Below are 27,353 nucleotides of genomic sequence, written 5' to 3'. Positions count from 1 at the left end.
GATTATTAATTGTAAACTTGTTTTTTGACTAAAAGAAATTTATTCAAGCCTCGTACGGGTCTAGCATGAATTAGGGTTAGAAAACCCTTTTAACCTTTTCAAACTAATTTTTTTACCCAAAAAATTGCATCAGAAAACTTTGTACCCTTCATAGACACATGTTGCACACGAGAATGGTGAAGCTGTAGAACCCAACATGAGCGTCCATTGTCCTTGCAAAAATTTCACAATAGTAATTGGTCGCTTAAACATCTGTGGATTGTCTTTTGAATAGGGATTAAAATTAATAATAATTTTTCTTACTCAAAATGAAGCCTTAGAGTGAAAGAATCCCATACAAATTCTGCCTATTTGGTTTATTTGCTTAATTCATTTAGTTAATAGCAACGGTTGACTTGATTTTGTTTTTAATAAATATCAATGATTGACTAATATCTGAAATAAACAAAAAGTGTTGAAGAAGTAGCTGAAGCTGAGGCCTAAACTGAAGATAATAGAGTTGACAATAAAATATTAAACCAAACCAAACAACAATAATTTGAGAGAACTCCAACTGGCAACTTCTAAAGAGTGGAAAGCTCACGTGACGTGGAGATGAAAAAGAAAGAATTAGGTGAAATGCAAGTAACATGCCTCTTTTCTTAATTACTGCACTTTCCCTCCTTAGTCCTCACGCTACTACATTTATTCATCTACATTATTTGTCACGCAAGCATATACATATATATCCATACTAGCCGTAAAATACATATAAACACTGTACTATACTTATGAAAAATATCCATATAAATTAAAGTCAGGAGCGGATTCATGGAAGTAGGTACAAACATTAGTTTTATTATAAATGAAGTAGGTACACATGAACATTGTTTATTCTTTCTTAAATATACTGCATTAAAAACCAGCATCTTAAATATACTGCATTAAAAACCAGCATTTTTAAAGAAGGATGTTATTTGGATATCTAAAAGTTGACACTGTATATGACAATGTATAAAATTACACCTTTTTTTTTTTTTTTATGTGTGTGTATTGCTATTTAAATACTATTAAAATATATTCTTATATTAATGCATGTTAGATTTTCTTTATGCTCGTCGTTTTCGATTATGTTAGGGCAACTTATATCATATATCTTTTTTCCTTTTAAAATCTCCCTTTTGAGGGATTTTGTTTGAGTCTCAACAAATATTGGTTCACTAGTTCTGAATTGTATATACACAAAAAAGGTATAACTAAAATTTAGTTTTTTTTAGAGTAAAACTTCAGTTATATAATGTTTAAATTTAGTTTTTTTTAAAGGAAAGAATTTAGATCATTTCATTACTTCTTCAATACAATTTGAGATCTCTATCAAGATTTGAAAAACTAACTGAAAATATGGTTATATTATCTAACGTATGAGCAACCTTATTTGTTTGTATTTCCATAAACTGAACACTAATTTTTTTTTATAGATAAAACAATGTATATGCACAAAATAAAATCTATAGTGAAAAAATAAAATTTCAAACTTCTTTTACCAGACTTTAGATAGAAGCTGTGATGTCCATATACTTCAAAATTAATGAAGCACCATATCCAATATGTATCGTGCATCGATACGCATTAGATACACCCCAATATCGATACGCGTTGAATACTGATTTTTCTATTATTGAGGAAACATGATTTTTATCAAGATATATGTAATCGATTAATTGTCCATTTTCATAAAATATTACTTATATGTATATATTGCAAATTTAAAGATTTAATTTTAAACTAAATTTTTTATTTAAACATTTCGACCATATTATATCTTAAATTTTGTCGTATCGTATCTGTATCGTCTAAGTTGATAATAGAAGTGTGGAATTAATGAGAAAAGACACAGGGTAGGTATGAAGGGTGACGTTGTGCAACATTTACCTACCTAACCAACCAGCACAGGGTTCAATGTTGATGTTTCATTGATAATAGATTCACGAGTTGAGTTCTCTTTCTTTCTTTCTTAACGTGTTGTGTTGTGTTCTGTTCTGTCTTCTTCCTTCTATCGCACCATCCATTCATCCTTCCAACATGTCTGGCCCCACTTCTCACCAAACACGACTCTTTTCTCTTCTTCAATCACATACCTTCCTTCCTCACTTATGTTATGTTTTTGTTTTCTCTTTCTACTCATATCTTGTTGGGTTGGGTAGTTGCTAACATTCTGTCTATATCACATGACGTGGCCCACATGCATTCTCATTCATTTTCTTATAATGGATAACTATTAATTATCTACACTATCTCTTTCTCTTTCCAATTAGTAGTAACTAATTTATTTCAGGTTTGGTACATATATGTTTCTAGAAGACAAGAAAGTTGAACTTTTTATTTCAAAAATATTTATCTTTGTAAACAATATCATCAAAGTATAAGAACATATGATTTAACCATGTCAACTAATGATGAATTTTAAATTTAAAACTAAATTATTATAGCAATATATATGATATAATAATATCTATGAAAAACATGAAGATGAGAAAATATTGAGAAAAATAATTTCAATTTACGTACATATAATAACAAGTTTTAAATAAAAAGTTTTCTTTCGACTGTTTGTTTTATAAAGTTCTTTTCACAAATAGTGCTATAGAGTTGAACCTCTGAACATTTTCGACGCAATCTTCCTTTATTTTATTTTAGTTACATAAAATATATATGGTCATATTCGTTATTTAATAATTTCGTTTCTAGAAGGCTGAGAAAATTTCAAAATCGCAGTTCACAAACATCGATTAGTTTATATATATACCTGTTTTTGTTTTTATTCAGTCTTTCTTTGACCCTCCAATTCAATTATGAATTATGATTGTTCAAGGGGACTTTTCAAATTCTTTGTTTACCGAAATGAAAATTATATAGACAGTCATGTTGCATGGCAATAGCTAACAGTGTTATTTGATGATTTTTTTGTATACGTTTAATAATCACAACAACCACAAAAATAACTAAAATTTCTAGCTAGGTGATTGGTGAACTTCAACTATCTACAATATTAAGGAGTAATATTATTGATGTTTCCTATACAATTTTTTTTTCCCTAAAATTGCTATTACTAATATTTAAAACAAAAAATTTATTTAGCTTGTATGCCTTTTTTGACAAGTATTAACATATATGCTTATTTCAACTTAAAAGAGTATATCATGATAAAATGCTCTGAAAAAAATAAAGTTAGATATCCAATAAAAATTATACCTCAGTGGTAACTTTTCTATGATACCGTAGATATACATTTGACAATGTTGGAAGAGTAGATAATTAAGAATCCCTGATTAATATATATATATATGGGTTTGTTAGGATACACCCACTAGTTTTTATTAAGGTGTGTTTTAGCAAAGATATAACTAAAAAGTTGTTAAATACACCTCAAGGTGAATGTTGCTAAAACACACATTCTAAAAAATAAGTGAGTGTATGTTAGCAACTCCTATAGGCATTTGCTAGGATACATCCAATATATATATATATATATATATATATATATATATATATATATATATATATATATATATATATATATATCCTTATTTATTAATTTTGTTACGTCTTCAGCAATTTAACCTAATTTTTTTGCGCTTTAGGTTTGCAATTATTTAACCTAACAATTTATTAACTTTGTTACGTCTGCAGCAATTTAACTTAATTTTTTCCCGCTCATTTGTTTTATTAGGTTTGCAATTATTTAACCTAACAAATTCCATCTAAAAAAATGTATTGCACCAATTTTATTCCTATCCTATTGCCTTTTTATTTTGAAGAAAATATTTTCTTCACTTATCCTTATTTATTAATTTTGTTACGTCTGCAACAATTTAACCTAATTTTTTCCTGCTCATTGTCTAATATGGATTATCACGTGTTATTTTTTAACTATTACCTATTATATATTGCATTTTATTATTCGTATGTCAATCCCTTTACAATAAACCCGAGCAAAGCACGGGTCAAAAATCTAGAATATATATATATTAGGGCATATCAAATAAGAGGACTTTTATTGCGAGAGATGAGAGGACTAAATTATGACCTTTAGATTAATATTAACAGATGAGATCAAATTTGTACAAGTCTATTCTGTTTGTACGCAAGCATTCTTCTTTCTCTGTTTCTCCCAATCAGTGAAGTAATAGTTCTCAGTCCCCTTCTTGGCTTCTTCTATTGCTTATCCCACTGCATCGTTAGGAGACTCAAGACAATTTGATGATTTTCTAAAATTATTCAACCATTTTAATTAGGGATTCAACTATCCCTTCTTTCTTTCTTTTTAAGGAACGATGTATTGATCGTTGCTTCGGTTTAATTTATTTTGATTCTTTATCAAACATTGTCCTATAAAAATATTTAAATAAGCTAAAAATGAGCCTTTCCCTACTAATTGAATTACCTGATAGTTGAACTTGAACACATTGTTAGGGGTGTTCATGGGTTGGGTCAACCCAAAAAACCCGTCAAACCCATATAAAAATATCCCAAAAAAATGGGTTGTGTTGGATGATTGGGTTGATATGGTTTTAAAAAATGATATTGGGGTTAATGGGTGTCCTACGGAGGAGTTTCCGATTCAGAGGGGACTTAGGCAGGGAGATCCTCTTTCCCCCTTTTTGTTTTTATTGGCAGCAGAAATATTTGATGTTATGATGAAGACGTCTGTGTTGAACAATTTATTCCAGCCGTATGGGGTGGGAACTCGTGGGGAGGTTAGGTTGTCTCATCTTCAGTTTGCCGATGATACTCTTATTATTGGTGAGAAAAGCTGGTTGAATGTGCGAACGATTCGGGCGGTGTTACTTCTTCTTGAGAAAGTTTCGGGCTTGAAAGTAAACTTCAATAAAAGCATGGTGACAGGTGTTAACATTTCCACATCTTGGTTATCTGAGGCGGCTGCAGTGTTGAATTGTAAAACAGGTTTAATTCCTTTTATGTATTTGGGGTTACCTATTGGAGGTGATGAGAGAAAACTTTGTTTTTGGAAACCGGTGTTGGATCGTATATCTGCTAGATTGTCGTCTTGGAACAATAAATATTTATCTTCTGGTGGTCGTCTGATCCTTCTGAAGTCTGTCCTATCATCTCTTCCGGTTTACTTTCTTTCCTTCTTCAAGGCACCTACAGGTATCATTTCCTCTATTGAATCAATTTTTAAAAAAAAATTTTGGGGTGGGTGTGAGGTTTCTAGAAAAATTGCATGGGTAAAGTGGGACTCTGTTTGTTTACCTATGAGTCAAGGTGGTTTAGGGGTTCGGAAGTTAGGGGAGTTTAATCTGTCTCTCTTAGGTAAGTGGTGTTGGAGGTTGTTGGTGGACAAGAATGGATTATGGTATCGAGTTTTGAAGGCTAGGTATGGGGAGATTGGAGGTATGGTTAAGGAGGGAGGTCGACATTCCTCTAGGTGGTGGAGAATGATTTGTAATGTGAGGGATGGTCGTGGGTTGTTGGTAGGCAAGTGGTTTGATGATAACATTAGGCGGGTGGTAGGTAACGGTCGAAACACTTTCTTCTGGTATGATAATTGGTTGGGAGATGTTCCTTTAAAATTTCAGTTTAGTCGTCTTTTTGATTTAGCTGTTAATAAGGAGTGTTCGGTGGAGGATATGGTGAGAGCGGGATGGGAGGAGGGTGGAGGTGGTTGGGTGTGGAGGCGTCGTTTATTGGCCTGGGAGGAGGAAGGTGTGAGGGAGTGTGTCAATTTGTTAAATAACATTGTTTTGCAGGATAATATTCAGGATAAGTGGCGGTGGTTACTCGACCCTATTCTTGGCTATACAGTTAAGGGGACTTACTGCTTCTTAACTAATATGGAGGGTCAGGTAACCAGTGGCGTAGGTTTTGATGTGTGGCATAGACGTGTTCCTTCCAAGGTATCTTTGTTTGCTTGGCGTCTTCTTCAAGATAGAGTTGCTACTCGTACAAATTTGGTGCGTCGCTATGTGTTACAAGCTGCTGATAATTTTTGTGTTGGGGGGTGTGGCATCCCTGAGACGGTGGATCATCTCTTTATACAGTGTACTTCCTTTGGGAGGGTCTGGTATCTTGTGTGTCATTGGCTTGGTATCCCTTGTGTTTTTCAGGGATCGGTTACACAACATTTTATTCAGTTTACTAATTTGGCAGGAATGACGCGTGGTTCTCATGATTATTTGAAGATTATTTGGTTGGCTTGTGTTTGGGCAATTTGGAAGGAGAGAAATAATTGTGTTTTCAATAATTTGGCAAGCGATCCTCTTAGCATTGTTGAAAGAGTGAAGCTTTTCTCCTTTCTTTGGCTTTCGTCCAATGTTGCTAGTTTCCCGTTTGGTTTTCATGATTGGTGGCGATATCCACTCTTTTGTATGGGTATCTTGTAATCTTTTGTTTTTCAACTTTTTGGATTTGTTCTCGATTTGGCTTTGGTTTTAGGTGCCTGTTGTTTGTAACAGACATTGGGTGATTCATCATTTTAGCACACCTTGTGCAGGGTGAATTACCTTTTTGGTGAGTAATATATTCCATTTTGACTTGTTCAAAAAAAAATAAAATGATAAACCCATAAAAATAACGGGTTTTGGATAAAATCAGACCCAGACCCAACAAAACCCACTTACTCAATAATGTTCGTATTTTTATTTTTATTTTCATTTTCATTTTCATAGGGAGGAAGGAGAATGACAAAGGTTTTGGTTATAATCTTTTTAAAAAAAAATATATAAATTGGTTATAAATCAAGTCTAATTTCAAAAATTGATACAACAAATCCTCTATATTGAAAATCAAAGTCTAATTTCTAAAATTGACACAACACATCATCTATATTGAAAATCAAAACATGTTATAATTACAAATTATGATGTTGCACTTTCTAGTTATTTTGATGTTAAAGCAATTTTAAGTCATCCAACTTTAGTTTGTTGCAAGTATTTTATGATGAAATTTGTTATTTAATATTATAACTTATTATTTAATAACACTAAAATATAGTGAAATAGGTTACATAATTTTTTTTTAAGAAAATAAAAAGTTAAGTAATTTTTATAAGAAAAAATACGATGATGTGTCATTTAGTACTTAATATTAAAAAAAATATTAAGTAACCCACAACCCAACCCAAATCAAACCGGAAACTAATGGGTATGCCCAAATCCACCCATTAATATAACGGGTGGGCGTTTTACCTCACCCAAACCAAAGTATCCTATATAGTTCGGGTTTTGGATTTGACCAAACCCAACTCAAACCCACCCACGAAAACCCCTATACATTGTGACTAGTCACTGGTCAGTAACAATTCAATACTGATCCCACACATAGGCCAGTAGTTTTCGTATATTACATGAAAAATGGTTATGATCGAGTTTAATTGAAAGATTAAAAAATTTGCATTATAAAAGAACAAAAACAGTTAATATCAAGAACTGGATTTTGTTTACCAACTCAATTTAGTTGTTGATGTTGAATTGTTTTTGCTGAATTATTTGACATTGTTTAGTTTGTTATGATGATGGTTGTAGCAAAAATTGGACTTTTGTTTACTATATATACTCTAAAAACGTGAAACACAAATACACCTTGACCAAAGAAAACGTGCATATATAAAAGAATTAGTAAATAAAAAGAATAAAAGTACTTAAATTTAGTGAAGTTTAAAAATTAATACCCATGATATTTTTTTACACATCTTACCTAACATCTTTGATTAAAAAAAAGAAAATAACTTGACCAAAAAAATAACTAACATATGAGAGAAGTAATAATTAACGTCATTATATAGAAATTTAATTTATTGCTTGACCAAAAAAAATTATTTGAATAAGGGTCAAAACAATGAGAGAAGAAAAATTTCCAGTCAAAACACAATGAGAGAAGAATTAAAACTATCAAGATGGAAATTCAACATTGAACTCTACCCTTAGAAATGAACACGCAGCAAATTAAAATAGAGATAGAACAGTGATACAAAAACAGTACCCAGATTTATAGCCCAAAATATTGGGTAAGACCTCTATTCAACAGTCAACCACCATAGCAATTAGCACATATATATATATGAAATAATAAAAACAAAATAATCCAAAAATTTGGAAAAGTTTCGAAATTCGATACTACAACTAAACTGTCCTTTGTCGTTGACGTTGTTAACTAAGTAACAGTTACAACAACGTTAACAACTCAGCTATGCTGTGATTCTAATAATTAATAATTAACCCCAAAAGATAAGATTAAGCCTAAATTACTTCTACAAAAAAAAAAAAAAAAATCAAAACTTGTTGACAATCCCGGTTCCAGAAAATTTGAAAAAACCATTCCCGGCGACGGTGGTAGCAGGTAGTGGAGCAGTAGAAGTTGAAACACCAACGATAGGTATGGTATTATTGCAGCAACAAGGTTGGTGGCTACTACCATATAACCCTAAAGATATTTGACGACAAAGACACAAAGCTTGTGGCTGTTGCTGTTGAGAGGGAGAGGGTATAGCCAATGAAAGTTCCAAGTTGATTTGACGAGGATAAGCTATATCCTCAACGGTTACACCACTGCTACTGTTTGAAACTGATTCTTCAACACCACCATAGCCAGAATCAGTTGCGACAAACTTTTTAAGCCGAGAGCCACTGAAATTACTGAATAACTGAAACTCACTCTTAATCTTGTTGTGGTGGCTCATGCTGCTGCTAGTACTGCTCTCGTTGTTTGAGGCTACCACAGGAAATACCGGAGGATTATTATTTACAACCATTGTAGGAGAAGCAGCTTCTGCAGAGGTGGTTGTTGCTGAGGAAGTGCCGGTTGAAGCGGCAGCGGTACCGGAGAGGGTTTTGAGTGGCTGATGTGTTGTAGGATCAATTCCACGGCTATAGAGTTTGCGTTTGATGTGAGTGTTCCAATAGTTCTTGATCTCATTGTCTGTTCTTCCGGGCAATTTTTGAGCAATCTGAGACCATCTGAAAACAAAACATGAACGAATTAATAACAAATAAGATAGAATATGATTTATATGTGAAAATATAAAAAGATGAAAATGAACGAGAGAAAAACAAATTTGAGAAAGAATATATATACATACTTGTTTCCAACCATAGCATGGAGGCTGATGATAAGTTCATCTTCTTCGTGAGTGAAATTTCCACGCTTAAGATCAGGTCTGAGATAATTGATCCATCTCAATCTGCAGCTTTTTCCACATCTTGCCAAGCCTGTGTTGTAGTAAACATGCATATATAATTAAGCAAAATGAATAAACGGATTATGGATGAAATGAAATAGTTAAAACGTAATAATATTAATAATATATATATATATACCTGCGGCTTTAGGAAGAGAACGCCAGCAACCTTCTCCTTGTTGTTTGATGTAGTTAATAAGACGTTCGTCTTCTTCCTTAGACCAAGCACCTTTGTTTGTGTGTTGTTTTTCACAGCAAGGAGATCTACCCATGGTTGTTGAGAGAGAGAGAGAGAGAGAGAGAAAGGGAGACAAAAGAAGGTAGTGAGACAGAAGAGAATATAAATGGGAGGTTGTGAAGAGAGAGAGAGAGAGAGAAAGGTGCAATTGACTCGGATAGCTTCTTTTTCTCAAAGTGATTGACCGAGTTGGTGAGAAAAGACGAGTGGTTACAATTAAGTTTGTGCTCTGTTTCTGTTTCTGTTTCCTTTCATTGGGTAGGTAGCTACTTCTACTTTTTATTTATTTATTTATTTATGCTTCTTTCTCTCTCTCACCCTAATCTATACCTTTTTTATTTTCACTTTCACCCCTGCTTTTTCACCATTTCATGCCCCTCTTTTCTCAAGAGTTACGTCTCTTTATTTTCAAATTATTTAATTAATAGTTTTTTCTAAATTATCTTTGAAGAATGGTGGGTAATTTACCCACCAACCAATAAAAATGAGCAATTTATTGGTGGGGTCAAGATAGTTCATGGATACCACTTAAAAACAGAAAATAATTCTTCGTTTCTTCTAATTACTTTTTATATTTACATATACACGACTACCACACACAAATGTGTTCTCATGGCCTTAAAACTTTAGCTCAATTGGAATCTATACAAAAAATGATAAATTAATTAATTAAAGATATATACTATCAAAAATATCAATTAAAGCAGTGGCGGAGCCAGGAAATTTATGGAGCCTGGGCGAAAAATTAATCGTAAATTCACATGTGATATAATATATAAATAGTCATAAATCGATTTTTTTTTTTTACCTAAAAAAAATCAAAATAAATGAAGTTTATCATTTTATCAACAAAAGTACAATTTAAAATAGGGTTATTAATTTAAATTAACCACGTAATATACGTGAAGTCTGAAAATTGACCCTGTAATTAAATAACATGTATTCTGACCATGTAATTCGAGATTTTTATTATTTATAACCTGTAATATACGCGAAGTCCAAAAAAGCAACTGAGAGATTGAATTTTTTCATGATTTTCCAGCGACGAGTTAAGAACGTTAAAATATGGCTTTAACAAAAAAATTATAAATTTTCGACAAACGACAAATTAATTATGAATTTTTAAAGTGTCAAAAGCTCAAAAAACAAAACAACAGAAATCTCGATCTATAAATCAAATTTTGAGCTCATTATTTGCAAAGACATCTATAAAAATACATAAAAGGGATTTGTAAAGTTTCATAGCATTTCGAAATCGTTTAAATTTATTTTGATTTTTCAACTGAAACGTGCAAAATTGAAATTTTGTTCCGCGTAAGCGTATACTCACAAGTCAAATTTAGTTCCCTAATTTTGTAGGCATGACTAGAACATGATAAGAAACATTCACAATGAAATTTTGTAAATTTTAAACGAGATACAAATTAATTATAAATTGTTTAAGAAATTCATAATTATGAGGGAATAAAAATTCATAATTAATTTATCCCTGGTCGAAGAAATTTAATTTTATGTAAAGCTATATTTTAACGTGCTAAACATGTAAGAAAAAAATAGTGAAAAAATTCAACATTTAGGTCACATGTTTAGACTACGCGTATATTATAGGGTGATCAAAATTAAATAAGAAAAAATTCAAGTTACAATGTTAGAGTATATATTTTGTATTTTATTGGGTCATTTTTCAAACATAAAGTATATTAAAGAGTCAATTTGAACAATTAACTCGTTAAAATAAGAGAGATGAAACTGTCAATAGTGTGCCAAATAAAATTCCAAGACCTATTTACTTGTGACAATTTTCAAATTGCCCAAATTTTTTTTTTATAAATGTGTTAATGAGCTTTTTGGTTGAGTCTAATGTGCAAAAATTATCGATCGAGCCCGGGCGACCGCCCGGGGTCGCTACACGGTGGAACCGTCCATGAATTAAAGGCATATAAAACAGATTTTTTTTTTAAATACGCATATAATTAATTCTTTTACTTTATTTAATTCACTTGTAGCCTAAATTTGTTTTAAAAAAAAAAATCATTTGTAGCCTAGATTGACTTATTGCATAAGTTAAAGATATTTAATATATATATATATATTCAATCATATTTTTAAATCTTTTTGCACTAATTTTTTTTTTTTTTTATCCAAAGAAGGAGATATTAAGATATTTGGATTTAAAATAGATCTAAAGATTCATTGTGACAATAATAGTTCGTTTCGTGGACATGATAATGTAATAATATCATATCCATATCTTAATGTAATGTTTGATGAACAACAAGATATCACAATTAATTCTAAAACACATCATATTATTTCTATTTATACTTTTTACCATCAATATAAGCTAGGATGTTAAAATTCAACAAGCTAACATACAATAAATTAGAGGAACATGATATGATAGGTTTAATGGTAAGAACTTAATATATTATAAGGTTAATAGGCATTTATCCCCTGTAATATATAGTATTTTTGGTTTTGTCCACTGTAATTTTTTTTAGATTCCGTCCTTGTAAAATGAAGATTCTTCACGATTGCCCCATAAGTCCATTGACTCAGCAAAATCTTTGCGTCGCACGGGTTAAAATTCTAGTCATATTCTTGTTTAATTCAGGATCATATCATGTTTCTACCATATATTTTGCATTAAAAGGACCTAGTACCCATTTTCCATATTTGTTTAATCTTAGCATAAATACGACTCATATTATTTTATTAGGTTTGCAACAACTAAACCTAGAAAATTTCCTCCAAATGATCCGCATTAATTGCTAAGTGCTAACCCTAATTATATATTTCCTTCCAACACTTCTTCAATTTGAAATTCAAAAAATTTTGTTAGAAACCATGAATTGCATTAAATTACATCTATTGCTATACCCCTTGGAAAATACACAACTCTTCAACCAAGCACACATCTTCAAAATAATTAATACATTGTATAAGATCTCTTATGTTATTAAATTCTATGATATATGCATATATGATATGTATTTAATTGGAAAAATATATTATTACTTTTAATAAATATTAAAGTGTAATTATTCTTTTTAGAGCTGTACGTGTAATTTAAAAATTCTATTAATTGAAGTGACTTTGTATTTCATGTAAGTGAAAATTTAAAACAATTATTACAAGTCAATTTTTGATGTTTAACTAAAAAGGTAATAAATAAAATTGACCCGTACAACAATATAATATTGTATTCTTTTTATCTTTTTTCTTTATAATTTTTTTAAAAAAAAATGAGAAGATAATGCCCCAATAATATATTGTGATAAAATAAAACAACAATCTTTAATTGATTAGTTTTTCAAAACTAAAATGTAAAATTTAATAAGATTCAAGTGTCATTGAAGGACATAGTAAAACAAATTTGATTGTAATATTGTATCTCTAATAATATAATTTGTGTTTATTGATCGACCCATAATCTTACGAGTTAAAGATTATTCATTAGTCCCTATTATAGTCGACAAGACCCGTGCGTCGCACGGGTTAAAATTCTAGTCATATTCTTGTTTAATTCAGGATCATATCATGTTTCTACCATATATTTTGCATTAAAAGGACCTAGTACCCATTTTCCATATTTATTTAATCTTAGCATAAATACGACTCATATTATTTTATTTTATTTACTGAAACATTTATTTCCCTCTCAACTATCTATTTATCTCTCTCGAGCATTATAAAGATTAAAAAATTCGTGTATGAATTTTTGTGCATAAGTGTAGGTTTTGTTGTGATTATTTACTTCTTATTCAACTTTGAATCTTAATCTTGATATTAAAGATTAAATTTATCATTCAATTATGAACACATTGTTCATCATTAGGAAGAAACATAATTCTCATGCAATCTGTTTTTTTGAGATTCCTAACCAATCTTGGCAATCTATTCAATCCCGTCCTAACCACATAAAATTAGTTGAGTGTGACGTCATCTTAAGATTAAAGCACACTTCCTTGAGACAAATAAACGGTCTTTTGTTTTTAAGTATTCAATTTGCTTGAACTTTGAGTTTCAATTCTAGCCCCATATGTAATATAATGTTTATAACAACTCTGTTAAACTCCAAATGATTTATGATGTAAGCTTGATAAATAATAAAAGGTTAAATTACATTTTTGGTCCCTTAACTATTTAGGTAGTATCACTTTGGTCCCTTAATTAAAATTTGATTTATTTTGGTCCCTTAACTTCTCTCCATTACACATTTTAGTCATTTCCGTTAGTTTTAATTCAAAAACATTAGATTTTTTTTTCATTTTCTTCTAGAATTTTTTTGGGATTCTTGTTGTTAAAGTTTGACGGAGATGATATGAAGATGAAAAAGAGGAGAAGAAGATGAAGAAAATCTAACGTTTTTGAATTAAAACTAACGGAAAGGACCAAAATATATAACGGAGAGAAGTTAAAGGACCAAAATAAACCGAATTTTAATTAAGCGACCAAAGAGATAATATCTAAATAATTAAGGGACAAAAAATGCAAATTAGCCAATAATAAAATGATATCGAATTAAAGGAAAAAAACCGTAAGATCTACCTACTATTGCAAATGCTTTTTGCCTAAATGATTTTTGGTTCATTGATCAAGTAGTTTAAAGCAGGCAATGCCTACCAAACATTTTCATCGGTCCACCCCAAAAAAACTCACTCTTATCTATGATGATTCGTTTTCCCAACTTTTTGTGTGTGGTCTTCCACCTTTCTACTTTCTCTCTAACTAACTTGTTTTATGTATTGCTTTATAAAATATACACTTTCTTGTACAAAAAATATATTCTAGAAGCATTCTTAACTTACTACTCCACTCACTCTTGTCAATTCAGGTTTGATGAGTAACCTCCCCTACCATCCGTTCTTAAAATCACACTGTTTATAGGTGTCTTTCCTTTGCTTCACCTACTAGAAAAGATAAATTAGAAGTACATTTGAGGAACTTGCAAAAAAAATAAAAATAAAATAAAATTGGACATAGATCCATATCAGACTTATTTACATAAATTAAGTTCAATTTTAAAAACATATATATTTACCAAAATATAAATTATATTCAACTAAAAAAGTTATAAAAAAACTCATATATTTACATAGAGCTAATTATTTAAATAAATATAAACTATGTAAGTTATAATGTGCGGTGAGAATAATTTTTGGTTAAATTTTACTTAACTATCTGCTAAACTTCGGATTACCAGAACCATATACTCCGTATATAATGTGCTAATGAAAAATCCTTTATGCATGTGGAGTATGTATAGTAACTTAAAACTAACTACTAACTATATATGTTTTTAACGAGTCATATATCAGTATTTTATATTTTTAGGTTATATATCTTTTTATTTAAGTACATATTCGGTTATATTCTTCTATCATTAATGTTTTTCTTTGAACGTTTTTTTTTTTTTGGTCAATTTTTTTGAAAGTTTTATCTTTAATATTTATTTGTAAAGTATCCAATAAATTTGATTCAATCTTAGTTATATTTTTATAATTTAGTTTTTATATTGAAAATAAAATCTTTTCACAATTATAAAATTGCTAAAAAGAAAATCTTAGTCAAATAATTTTTAAGTTTAAAATATAAATTCAATAAAATAATATATTTTTTCAATATACATTATAATTTAATTTATTATTTATTTCATTGCTGATAGATTCTCTACGGTTCCATTAGAGGCAATATTATTTAACGTACAGTCGATCAATAATTTTGAGCACGTTTCTACAAGGACTCAAATCTTAATATTTAATGTTGTAGAAGAATAGTCTCTTCTGCTAGACCCACTCTAAATTATATACTCTTTCTGGTCACAATTATAAATAATTTTTCATCTTTTAGATCCATTGAATAAATGATGTACGTAGTCTTAATTATAGACCACATACATTATTTATTCAATGAATCTAAAAAGTGAAAAATTGCTTATAATTGAAACTGGAGGGAGTTTTATTTAATAATCGGTTATATATAATCTCATTGTTAAATATGGAAATATACATTTTTAAGGCAAACGAGTGACAATTTTACTTTGGCTTAAATGCAATTTTCCTCCCTTGTGTTTCAAAACGGCACGATTTTGGCCCCCTAATAAAAAAAATTAAATTTTTACCTCCTATCATTAGGGAAATATGCTCTTTTAACCCTCTAACTTTAGTGAAATATGATCTTTTGATCCTCTATCTTTAGGCAAATTTGCCTCTCTGTTTTGGGACATGTGACATCTTCTCAGCAGTTTTGCAAATATCTTTTATTTAAGTACATATTCGGTTTAAAAAAGTCTAGTCAAATCCTAACTTTATTTTTATCTTTATTTATTTAGTTTAATTGAAGTAGCAAATGTCTGGCAAATGATTTTAACTAAACTTTAAATTATTAGAGTCCCTTTAATTGAAGTAGTACAAAGAGTACTTGAACTAAAATATCCTTAAGGTTTTATAAAGAAAAGGACTCTAATAATCCAAAGTTTGGTTGTGACATAAAAAAAGTTTGGTAAAAAATTGTTTTATTTAGCAATCAAATTCAGTTTTTTCCAAATGATTTGTCTTTATGTAAAATACATTAACTATTTGAGATCAATCATTTAGTTGTGCTCAAATACATATGCAACTAAAGCACAAAATAAACAATTAGTAAACACAAAAAGAATAAGGAAACTCTCCAAAAACTACGTAGCACCTATGTCCTTCAGAAACAATCCATATGGTTTATAGACCACTAATAAATAGACAATAACATTAACCCTCTTCCTTAAAAAAAATAAAATAATAATAACCCCCGGTCCCATTCAAGAATCATTTATCGAAATTGCTGAAACTCTAAGAACTATAAGTAAGTGTTTATGAAAAAATTTAAAATCAATGTATTGAAAATCGATTTTTTTTTTTTTTTTTTTTTTTTTTTTTTTATAAATAATTACTTATTTTAAAATGTTAATAAAGTACTTCATAACACTCGTTAACAAAACTCTTATTTATATTATATTTTTAATTAGTCAGTGTATTTTTCATAAAAAAAAAAAATTGTGGTTTTCAAATTTAATGGTTGGAAGAGACACTGAAAATTATGCACTTGATTGAAAAAATTGATCGAAAAATTATGGCACAATCGTAAACAAAATTAAGGTAACCGATACCGCACTATTTGCAGGATAGAAATTCGAGATTACATTACCGCGACCGCTACCCCCGTGAACGTAACCGATTCTGCAATGCAACCGTCGTCCACCTTGCCAACACTTGGCGTCTCAACCAGAGATTTTTCCCAAAGGAACTTTAATTTTTTAGTTCAATGAAACCAGAACTCAATGAGGAAATGGAAACCCAGTGGTGGAGGTGGAGATTCCATTCATTCAGATCTAGAAAGCCAAAATAATAGATGCCTCTGATTTTATTTTTAATTTGGTAAATTACAGTTACTGTCTTTTGGGAGTTTTTTTGTTTGTTTCAATTTTATTTTAACATCTATGAAATTTTGGATTTGCGACTGAAGCTTACTGGATTATTATTGTCGATGATTTGCTCTAAATAACGGTCCTAATTGAAACATCGATAGTTTTTTTTATTCAAAGTAGAAACATTCATTATTTTTATATTCAAAATAGAAATAATAATTTTTCCTTCGGTTGTGTTTTGTGTTCCATATCTCCAAAAAAAAAAAAAAAGATTGTGCTAGTTAACTTGTTCCAAGTAATCGTAGTGAAACGAAGAGATAAAGTAATAGGTGATGGTGCTGGTCAATTGCAGATTTTCAGTCTGATGAGGTTGTAGATAAGTCTCATGAGTTCATGATATCAAGGTTGAAGATAAAAAGAAAAAATATGATGTAGATAGACCACAATAAAAATCATGCACCTATTTAATCTAATGGTAGATATCACCTTTTCCATAGTGGGAAAGGATTCACCTGTTAAATACCACCTATTTATTTATCAACTTTCTTCAAGCTTCAACCATCCCATGGTATCCAATAGTTATGTCATTTTGAGTCGGCCATGTCAATTTCTCCGAACATGGTTGGTAAGCCTCACCTTCCTACCTTTAGTTTTTTGGTTGCTTCTAGAAATAAAAATGGCATTCAAGTAATGAGAAGCATACGGGGAGGTTGGTCACCCACCCCTTCTCTCCATGGTTATCCTACCTCATCTATTTGAGTGTGGGCCACTCCTTTGTATGCTTGATTCTTTCATTCCACACTCCATACTCTTCATGCTTGTTAACTTCTTCACCCTATCTTAATGTTTTTTTAAAATGTATATTGTATATTTTCTACATCATTTGTCTCAAATTACAAAATAACTTTGAGAATTTTACATTAAACAAAAAAGGTCAGAGTGCCCTTAAGACTCAAGTTAAAAAGCTAAAAATGAAATTAAAACATAAATTTTATTTTAAAAAGATAACATTTTAAATTTCTAAAATATGAAATGCATAATATTCTATAAAATATTTATATCTTTAGTTTTTTAAGGCACAAGTTAACATTTCTCAAATAGAAAATATAATTGATTTTGTATAGTGAAGAAAAAGTATGAATTAGTACACTTTACAAAATTATTTTTAATTAATAATATAAAAATCTAATATTAATGTTTTTTAAATAAAAAACTAATATTAATGTTATATTATAGAAATATTTATAATTTAAGATAAAAATGTTTTTTAAAATGACTTATAATTTGAGATAGTGAATACTTTTTTGTTGAAGAAACCAAACTAATTTATTTAAATTAACATCAGAAAATCAAACTTAAACTTTAAACCAAATGCATATTCTAAGATCTCAAACCAACCTAATCCAGCCAACCAAAGGCGGTTAGTGGAGCGAGTACTGTGCTTATATTTTTTTAAATATAGTCATAGAGTGCTTGGATTTTTTTTTTAAGGGAGGGTATTTCGATTATGATATGGGTAAAAAAATTGTTATATTACTACAAGATTTCCTCACATGGGTCCCTTAGAAGATTAGATTAGGAACACAACACCCGGATGGTATATTTTGCAGCTGTTCAACCGTCACGTGGCATATATTCCATGATTATTATATCATTGATATCATGATATGGAATTAAGCATCGACTGCTTGTCGCATTATTTCACGTTAACACGTTCAAAAAAAAAAATGCTAGTAGGGATTACAGACTTTATTATATCTGAATCAAGTGTCTATAATTCGAACTTTCCTACACCGTTTATGTTTTACTCCCTCCGTCCCTTAATAAGTGACTTATTTGACCATTTTACACAGATTAAGAAAAGTGTAAAGATGAAAGAAAGAGAGTGATACTTTTACTGAGTTGCCCTTATCATTATTTTGAAATTTTTTCACTTTTAAGTAATGATTACTTTCTTTGTTCCACTACAAACTTTAACATGGACCACAAAAAGTATTTATAAGGGGTAAATCTGTCAAATTTTGCTTAGAAATCTGAGAAGGTCAAGTATTGTGGGACAAATATTTTTATAAATAGATCACTTATTCAGGGACGGAGGAAGTACTATGTAGGGAGATATGTACTAGAATCTGATTCCATCCAACTGAAGAGTTCGATTAATTGAACTTTGTATTTATTTTTATTTTTTTTACGGTAGATTAACTGCACTTTGTATGAACTGTGGGCACGAATAATTTTTTTTTCTTTCTTTTTTTTCTATCTAGATTGTCTTTAAACAAAGGTTGGTAATTTACTCACCAACTAGTAATAAAAACGAACAATTTGTAAGCGGAGTCAAGGTTGCTTCCAGCTACTACTTAAAAATGTGTTTACGAGTATATATTTACGTAAACACATTTTTAAGTAAACATATTAACAGGACCGTTCTTAGAGTTTTGCATACCTTATGCATAATATAAAAAAAGGGTCCTTATATAATACATTATAATTTTTTTTAGCTCATTGTTGTGTTTCTTTAACTCTTCATTTCGTTTTTTTATTTCGCTTTTCACAATCAAATAAATGTTTTTTAAACAACATTTGAAAATAAATTAAATACTCTATATACACAAAAAAAAATAAAAAAAATCTTAGTAGAGAAAAATAGCACATGCGTAGACTGAAATTTTAGCACCCCATTTTCAACTAAAATAGAATTTGCTTTGTTATAAAAATTATTCCAATTTATTGGATAATAAATAACGTCGATATTTTTAATATTAGTGAAGCACATTATTAGGAACAAAGGACCCAAATTATTAAGAACAACCAAATTTTTAATATCACCAATTTCTTTGATAATATATTTTCGACCATATTATTAAGAACAACCAAATTTTTTTATATGAGGGGGTATATAGAAATTTTGTGCTGCATGAGATATATATAGCAAATCTCACTAAAGGGCCAAAAACATCAACAGATTTCAGTCCATTTCTATATCATGTCAAAGTTTGAGCCTTTTCAGAGAATGTTGCTATATATACCCCCCAAAATCCAAATATTTCTACATACACCCCCACCTTAAAAAAAAATTGGGCCCCCTACCGGTAAGGGCCGTAGGCCGTCGAACTCGCGGCCTATGCCGTAGGGCCAGCCCTTCATATTAACTATGATCTTTCATCTCGTAGTACATGTATAATCAATTATATATTGAGTCTTGTTAACGAGTGACCCCATACACTCTTTAAATGTTCTAAAATAAGTAATTGTTTTTTAGAAAAGTCAAATATTTAATTTTCAAAATATTGATTACATAAATTTTCAAAAATATTTACACTACTTATGCTCCTTAAAGAGTATGGACATTCGTTAACATTTTCTATATACATGTATATTGAAAAGATATTTCCAAACATAAAATGAGAGTGACACTTTTGGCTAGGTTGTTGACTTTCTACAAATAGTTTAAAATGTAATATATAACAATGTCATGTTTTTTTTTTTTAGGGAATAACAATGTCATGTATGTATAACAATATAATGTCTCCTACATCAAATTAATGTTATATTTAAAATGATTGATATTGTTATTCGAAGAGGCCTAACATCACATTTTGTCCGCCTGTCTTCTATATATTGACGTGTAATTAATCCTTGATAAATATAATGATTATTTATGAAAATAAATATGGATGAAAGTGTCCAAATCTAATAATGACCACATTTGTCAATTGAGTTAAGCATTTCGGACCAGCATGGCACATTTTGAAAGCTCTATTAGTAGAAATGGAGATATACTTGGTACACTATATGATGATTATTACGATATATAATAAGAACGAGATGAAAGATCATAGACATGATCGTTGCATAACACTAGCTAAGCTAGCCCATGTATCTATCATGAGTTAGAGCTATTTATTCATTAGAAGCATGGTGGGCGTACGTTGTTTCAACAATTTCTGGTGCAAAAGCAGCGGTGACGGACACCCCGACAATCACCACCAATGAAACCTTCACCCCTGCATACCGATCCACAGTTGCTGTCACTCACACATGGTCCCTTAAACTTGTGACTCTGAGATTCACACCTTCGACCCTCTGCTGTCTTCACCGCAACATCTGCATGTACGTATACGTTTTCATCTCATATTCATTCAAGATACTATATATGTAATGTATGTATGTATGAGGCTCACTAGTGAGTTTATAATATTAAGAGTTTCAAATGATCATACACATAATAAATATTAACTAAGTAAAAAATGAAGAATATAATATGTTACCAGCGGCTAAGACAAGGAAGAGCATGAACAAAATGCCGAGTGTTTTCCTCTCCATGACCAAAATCAATAGAGTGTGAGTGTGGTAGTGGTTTAATCAGAAAAGTGAATTGTATAAATATGGCTCTTATATGTGATGTTCTTATATATAATGAATTGCATGGAAACATACATATATGACGTGTTGGAGCCGCAGATACAGAAGCAGGTGAGTGTTCACAGATGGTAGTACCAGTTTGATCAAATAGGTTGGTTAACATGCAAAGCTGCAACGTGTGAATACGTTTCTGAGCTGCCAATTAACAATAACCACCACCATCTGTTGATGTTTCTTTTGCTTTTACCACCACTTTCAATTTCTTTACCATAATAACCAGTTTAAATACTATATATTGAAGATGAGGTGTATGAGTAAGTTTTGCGAAAAAGCTGCATACTACTACAATCTTTGGGAGTAACTTGAAGAGGACAACCAGAGCTGGTTGGATCTAGAAGAAGAAAAAGTTTGCTATGTTTATATGTAAAATGTAACTTTTAGTTTATATGATCCCTTAAAATTTAGTCTCAGCGCGCGAGCACACATAATTGGTGTAAAAGAGTTCTCAATGTTAAAAGAGTCCCCCATTTAGGTAAGCTCGCTACACATAAGTCTCTCAAAACTAAAGTTGACCACAAGGCTGCAACTCTTGAACATTTTAAGACGCATGTCTTTTTTGTCAAGCTAACTTACTAACGGCGATAAGTGGAGAACCGAGGTTCAAACCCTAACTTATATATATATATATATATATATATATATATATATATATATATATATATATATATATTTTGAACAGGCAAAAATGAGACTTATATTAACAAAACAAACGTCGATTCTTCCGCACAAGATGTGCTAAAAGGAACCGACGAAAATTACACAAAGAGTTCGAACAAAATGTAAAAACAGTAAAGGGTGACTATCCTATACCCAAACATTGAATGGGACAAGCCAACCAGTTTTAAACCCCTAACACATGAACTGCATTTCCTGCCTTCAGCCACCAGTAAGAATTAATTTGAATTTTCTCAAGCAACTGATGAATATTAGATTCGGTGTTATTGAACTGCCTATTATTATGTTCAGTCCATAACACCCACACACATAAGAGCCACAATAGATGCATAAATGATCGTTTAGTTGTTGTCCCACCTGTCAAATAAGTAAACTGAAGAAAGTGATCAGACACATCGATCGGATCAACACCATTCACCCCAATCCACGTGCGAACATGATGCCATAACTCGCTGAAAATGGGGCAAACGAATAAATGTTGAGTTGTTTCCACTTCCCCACAACGAACGACACCCTAACTTCTATATATTATATGCGATGTTTTTTTTTTTTTTTTTTTTTTATCAATTGAGCTACGATTATTAGAACGGCATATGTCTTTTTCAGTTGCTATAATCTCGAACACGTCATCTCCGACCACTTCATTTTTCTAACCGGTCCGGTCCAAACCAAAAATCAATGAAGCAAAATTAGAAAAATTAAACCATTGAAACATTAATTCTAACCGATCCAGACCAAGGGGGTTACCACTAAAATAAGGACTTTAGACCTCCAAAAAATTTAGGCCTCACATTAGGCCTCGGAATGTTTTTTGGTTTAAATATATTTTCATGAATCAAATTCTTTAAACATTTTAGCACCTAATTTGGTTAAATGGAGAGTTGTAGATTTGTAGTTTATGTTGCAAGTTTGATCTTAAATGTTTTAATTTTTTGTATGTATTAACCTTCTAGTTTAAATGTTCAAATGCTGATCGTGAGTGATACCAATAATTAGTGTTCGACATGCCTCAAATAAAATTACATATTTATGATTCTTAATTTTTAATGTTTCTTTGTCAACCTATTAAAAATCCTCAATTCAAATTCGTTCAGGCCTACAAATGCATTGGGCTATCACTGGTTTCTAAAACAGTATAGGTTCCTCAAAATTTCAAAAATACCATCACTCTTTTCTTTTCTGAAAATTTGAAATTCTCCACAAAAAGCATTGTAATTTTTCAGAAAACTTTATCATTGAGTATACAGAGTTTAGCACACTAGTGCACCAGTTGACACGCAAAATAGAAAAGTGAGAAGAAAACCAATTAAAATGAAAACCTATGTCCACATAATTGCATTCGTTGTGGGGATTATTGTGAAAATGCTTGGCATCATGTTTGACTTTCCATAATTCAATCGACACTTGGAAATTATTCTTTAGTGTTGCAAATTAAATGTCTCAGATAAAGTGTAGCATGTGGTGTATGTGAACCTGTGGGAAAGTTGTAGTTTGAAGCTTTGAGAAGAGATTGATGAAGTTGTTAGGACTATATATCAACATTATGCATTCCTCAATCAATGGCAATGGATGAGATTGCAAGACTCAAACACGATTGTAGCTTGGCCACGGGTAGATTTGGTCAAATGGATCATACCTCCAAACAGGTTGAAAAGCAATATTGATGTAGCTTTTATCAACAAAAAGGTGGAAATTGGTATGTGTTTGAGAGACTACAATGGATCTTCATTAAAGCTAAAACTTTTTGGTACACTCCTTTGTTAATCGTAGAAGAGGCGTAGGCTCATGGGTTCACTAAAAGCCATCAAATGGACAAATGAGGTTGAAGATGTTGATTTTAAACTTGATGCATAAATTTTATCTTATTTTGGTTGGTTTATCCAAACTCGATGATTGAGTTTACTAAAAGGCAAACTAATTATTACATTTCATGAGTTACCACAGGGTTAATCTTCATAAATTGAATTGTTGATCCTATTGATGATACATAAACAAAAATTATGAAGGACTAATATCTGCTTAGGACTTAGGAGGACTAATATTTGTCTTTGTTAAATCCAATGATATTTAATTAGCTTTAAAGTTATGATGTGGGCTTTGTATAGTACCATTAAATCTAGGTCTAATATCTAACCTTAACCTATGTTGAGGTTTGATTTGTACGTAAGATAGATGGTGACAACTAAGGTATCCATTGAAGAATGGTGGATAATTTACCTCAACCAATAAACATTAGCCACGGAAACACATTTCATTGAACTATCTTAACCCTATCTATAAATTGCTTATTTTTTTAGTGGGTAAGTTACCCACCATTCTTTAAAGGTAATCTAGAAAAAATAAAGATGGAATGCCTTAATTTTCATTCCAAATAAAATTGCGATAAGTGGAAATAGATTTCGCGAGATATTCTTTTTTTTTTTTTTTTTTAGGTAGAGATACCAAATTTATTGTCACTATATATTACGATATAACAATGTCAATAAGATTGGTTACACTTTTTTTTTATTTTTTTTTGAGGGAAGATTGGTTACACATGAAACTGAAAATACATAGATATATAATAATAACACTAGCTAGGTACGTAGCACATGTATCGTGAATTAGTGCTAGTAATTTATTTGTGATTGATGCAGTCGTTAAAACTTAGGATGCTACTGCATGGGGTTTGTTCAACAATTCCTGGTGCAAAAGCAGCGGCGACGGAAGCCTCGACAATCACCACCAGTGAAACCTTCACCTCTGCATACCGATGCACAGTTGCTGTCACGTGAACATGGACCCTTAAACTTGTGGCTCTTAGACTCGCACCTTCGACCCTCTGCTGTCTTCACCGCAATATCTGCATGTTTTCATGTCAAATACATTCATTAAAATAATTAACCACATTACACAACACAACACAGCCCAACATCCTTTCAGAAGGAACACAACAGAACATAGACAGACGTGTATCATTCTTTTTCTTTTTTTTTTTATCAAATAAGGTGAATAGTATTCGTAGGAGTGGTATTTAAATATTGACAATTATCAATATGATTATAAGAGAGAAAAACACGAACTCTTTTCTCCATACACTAGAAATTGTTTTGAACTTATTTATCATAAATTAAAAGTAATTTTAATATTCAATAATTTAGATATTACTTGTTAGAAATTCAACATAATAAAATATGATAAGTTGTTTAAACTAATTTTTTATTTCAAGCAATTGTTAGAGATTAGTTTTAATCTAATTTAAGTTGTTTTTTAAATTGTTAGAAATTCAAGATAAAAACATTTAAAATGATTTTTTATTTCAAGCTATTGTTAGATATTTATAATAATCTAAGTTGTTGTTTTTTTATAGAAAAGTTTGTGAAAGAAACTATAACATATAGACACTATAAAAGTTATTTTTAAAAAATAATATTACAAATAGGCTATACACTTAATATATAGGTGAGAGAAAGAAATAAAATATTAATCTAAAGAAAGAAGAAATATATCACAAAACATTTTATAAATATAGGAAAATGTTAACAAAGACATTTGATAAGAGGTTTAAAATGGAAAAAATTTCTTGAAATTTGTACATTCAACACATTAAAACATCAAAAAGTAATTTTTTACATAAAAGTTATCAATTATTTCTATTTTTTGAATCCTTAACAAATGTACTTAGGACACTTTTACTATAGTATCTCTTGTCTTAAATGTGAGAAATTCTCATATTTAGTCAAATGTAAAAACTAAAGAAAAATAATAAAATAAATTACTACCAGCGGCTAAGAGAAGGAAGAGCATGAACAAAAACCAGAGTGTTTTCCTCTCCATGGCAAGTTATAACTCACAAATTCAAAATATAGTGTAGTGGTTTAAGCAAATAAAGCTCTTATATATAGTGGCTTATGGGACTTGGAAACATTCATATATTATGACGTGTAAGAACCATAGATAAAGAAGCAGGTGAGTGTGCAAAGCTGAATTATTATTAGCTAGATCTATAAATTTGAAAAGCAGGACTACCGATACACATTAATTTACGAGTGTACCCTAGAAATTTCTAAATAATATACATGAGTTTGATTAATTAACATGCAAAGCTGCAACGTGTGCACATACAACAATTGTGAGCTGCCACGGTAAGCTTGATAGGCCTAGACAACCGCTTAAATTTTTCAATTCTTTTGCTTTTACAACCGCTTTGATTAAATTTCTTTAACATGATGAATTTTAACGATTCTTTTTTTAGGGAAATTTATTATGAAATACTTATTTTCATTATAAAAACAATATTATATTCCCCGAAACACTTTGCCTCTCCTCTCATGTGCATATGAGTGGGTTTTATGAAAGCTACGTACCACTTATAAATGAAAATGCCTAAATTAAAATAAAATTTGTTCTTTTATAGTAAAGTTATATAGTTATGTACGGGGCTAAGTTTAAAAGTATAGTTTTTTTTTTTTTTTATGTACAATGGAAAAAACAATGAAAAAACATCAACTACGTTCTCAAATAACTAATCCTTAAAAGCATCAACTTCTAAGATATAAAGAGGTCATAGAAGGATTCATCCAAAGATGGTAATTAACATCACCGACTAACCAATATCTTTGCTAGAAAATTTTATGTTTTCTGAAGCCTTAATTAATCTTTCAAGGCCACTGCCACCCGCTTGTTTGAATGCAGACCTAAGTTACTCTTGAGAAGACACATCCGCCCAAACAAAACAATCTAGAATGCTTGATGATATTGATGGAAGTGAGATATAGAAATTTTTTCAGCTATCTATCGCCCGAATCTGCTATGTTTGAAAGCATAGTTTTAATAAATTAAAAAGTGTTTTTTCAACTGCACGACTATCCAATAATTTTAAGAAATTATATGATGTATATGAAGTTTTTTTTTTTTTTGAAACCATGATGTATATGAAGTTAATATTGTCAAATAAATATAAAAAGAACTAACTTATATTTTTTGTAGTTGTGATCGTCATTGTTCATATAGACAGTTTCAAACGTAATTTTTTACATTCTACAAACAACCTTGAGCACTTATATGTAATATCGAACCACCAAAATGATAGTATGATTCTCTCAATTTTTTCTATCCGAAAAGATAAAAGTTTCAAAAAATATATAAAATAAGTAATAATAACCATGAGACTCATTTAGTGATAGAACCCACTATTTTTTTTTTTTTTGTCAATCTCTATATAAATAGCATTCACAAATTATTTTGAGAAACAAATATGATCCTTACTCCATAATGATATGACCCAAATAAATGATCCAAGCCTAAATATTAATTCGATCTTAGGTCACACATTACTATCTTACATGTGATACACTTATCTTATTTGCTTGAGATGACACATAGCCTTCTTACATGAGAAACACTTGGTTTGTTGCATAAATAACACTTGGATTAGTGCATGTAGTTCTTTTGACACT

General features: G+C 30.3%; 3 protein-coding genes across 3 annotated transcripts; all 3 read right to left on the bottom strand.

The window, feature by feature from the left end:
• Nucleotides 1–7,985: 7,985 nt before the first annotated feature.
• LOC11443109 (myb-related protein 308) lies at nucleotides 7,986–9,584 on the bottom strand. Its single transcript, XM_003630376.4, has 3 exons — nucleotides 9,315–9,584; nucleotides 9,077–9,206; nucleotides 7,986–8,954 (listed from the first exon to the last, which is right to left on the bottom strand). Exons 1-3 carry the CDS (start codon nucleotides 9,445–9,447, stop codon nucleotides 8,270–8,272), a joined length of 948 nt encoding a protein of 315 aa, XP_003630424.1. The 5' UTR covers nucleotides 9,448–9,584; the 3' UTR covers nucleotides 7,986–8,269.
• Nucleotides 9,585–20,499: 10,915 nt separating this feature from the next.
• Nucleotides 20,500–21,204, bottom strand: LOC11443107 (defensin-like protein 1). Its single transcript, XM_003630374.4, has 2 exons — nucleotides 21,087–21,204; nucleotides 20,500–20,922 (listed from the first exon to the last, which is right to left on the bottom strand). The coding sequence occupies exons 1-2, from the start codon at nucleotides 21,139–21,141 to the stop codon at nucleotides 20,753–20,755; spliced, it is 225 nt and encodes a 74-aa protein (XP_003630422.1). The 5' UTR covers nucleotides 21,142–21,204; the 3' UTR covers nucleotides 20,500–20,752.
• Nucleotides 21,205–24,354: 3,150 nt separating this feature from the next.
• On the bottom strand, nucleotides 24,355–25,770 carry LOC11435745 (defensin-like protein 1). Its single transcript, XM_003630373.3, has 2 exons — nucleotides 25,677–25,770; nucleotides 24,355–24,757 (listed from the first exon to the last, which is right to left on the bottom strand). The coding sequence occupies exons 1-2, from the start codon at nucleotides 25,729–25,731 to the stop codon at nucleotides 24,588–24,590; spliced, it is 225 nt and encodes a 74-aa protein (XP_003630421.1). The 5' UTR covers nucleotides 25,732–25,770; the 3' UTR covers nucleotides 24,355–24,587.
• Nucleotides 25,771–27,353: the final 1,583 nt, after the last annotated feature.

The sequence above is a fragment of the Medicago truncatula genome, chromosome 8 (assembly GCF_003473485.1).
Source record: "Medicago truncatula cultivar Jemalong A17 chromosome 8, MtrunA17r5.0-ANR, whole genome shotgun sequence".
Taxonomy (NCBI): domain Eukaryota; kingdom Viridiplantae; phylum Streptophyta; class Magnoliopsida; order Fabales; family Fabaceae; genus Medicago; species Medicago truncatula.
The sequence above is the reverse complement of the archived record's forward strand: the minus strand, read 5'-3'. Positions and strand labels throughout refer to the sequence as shown.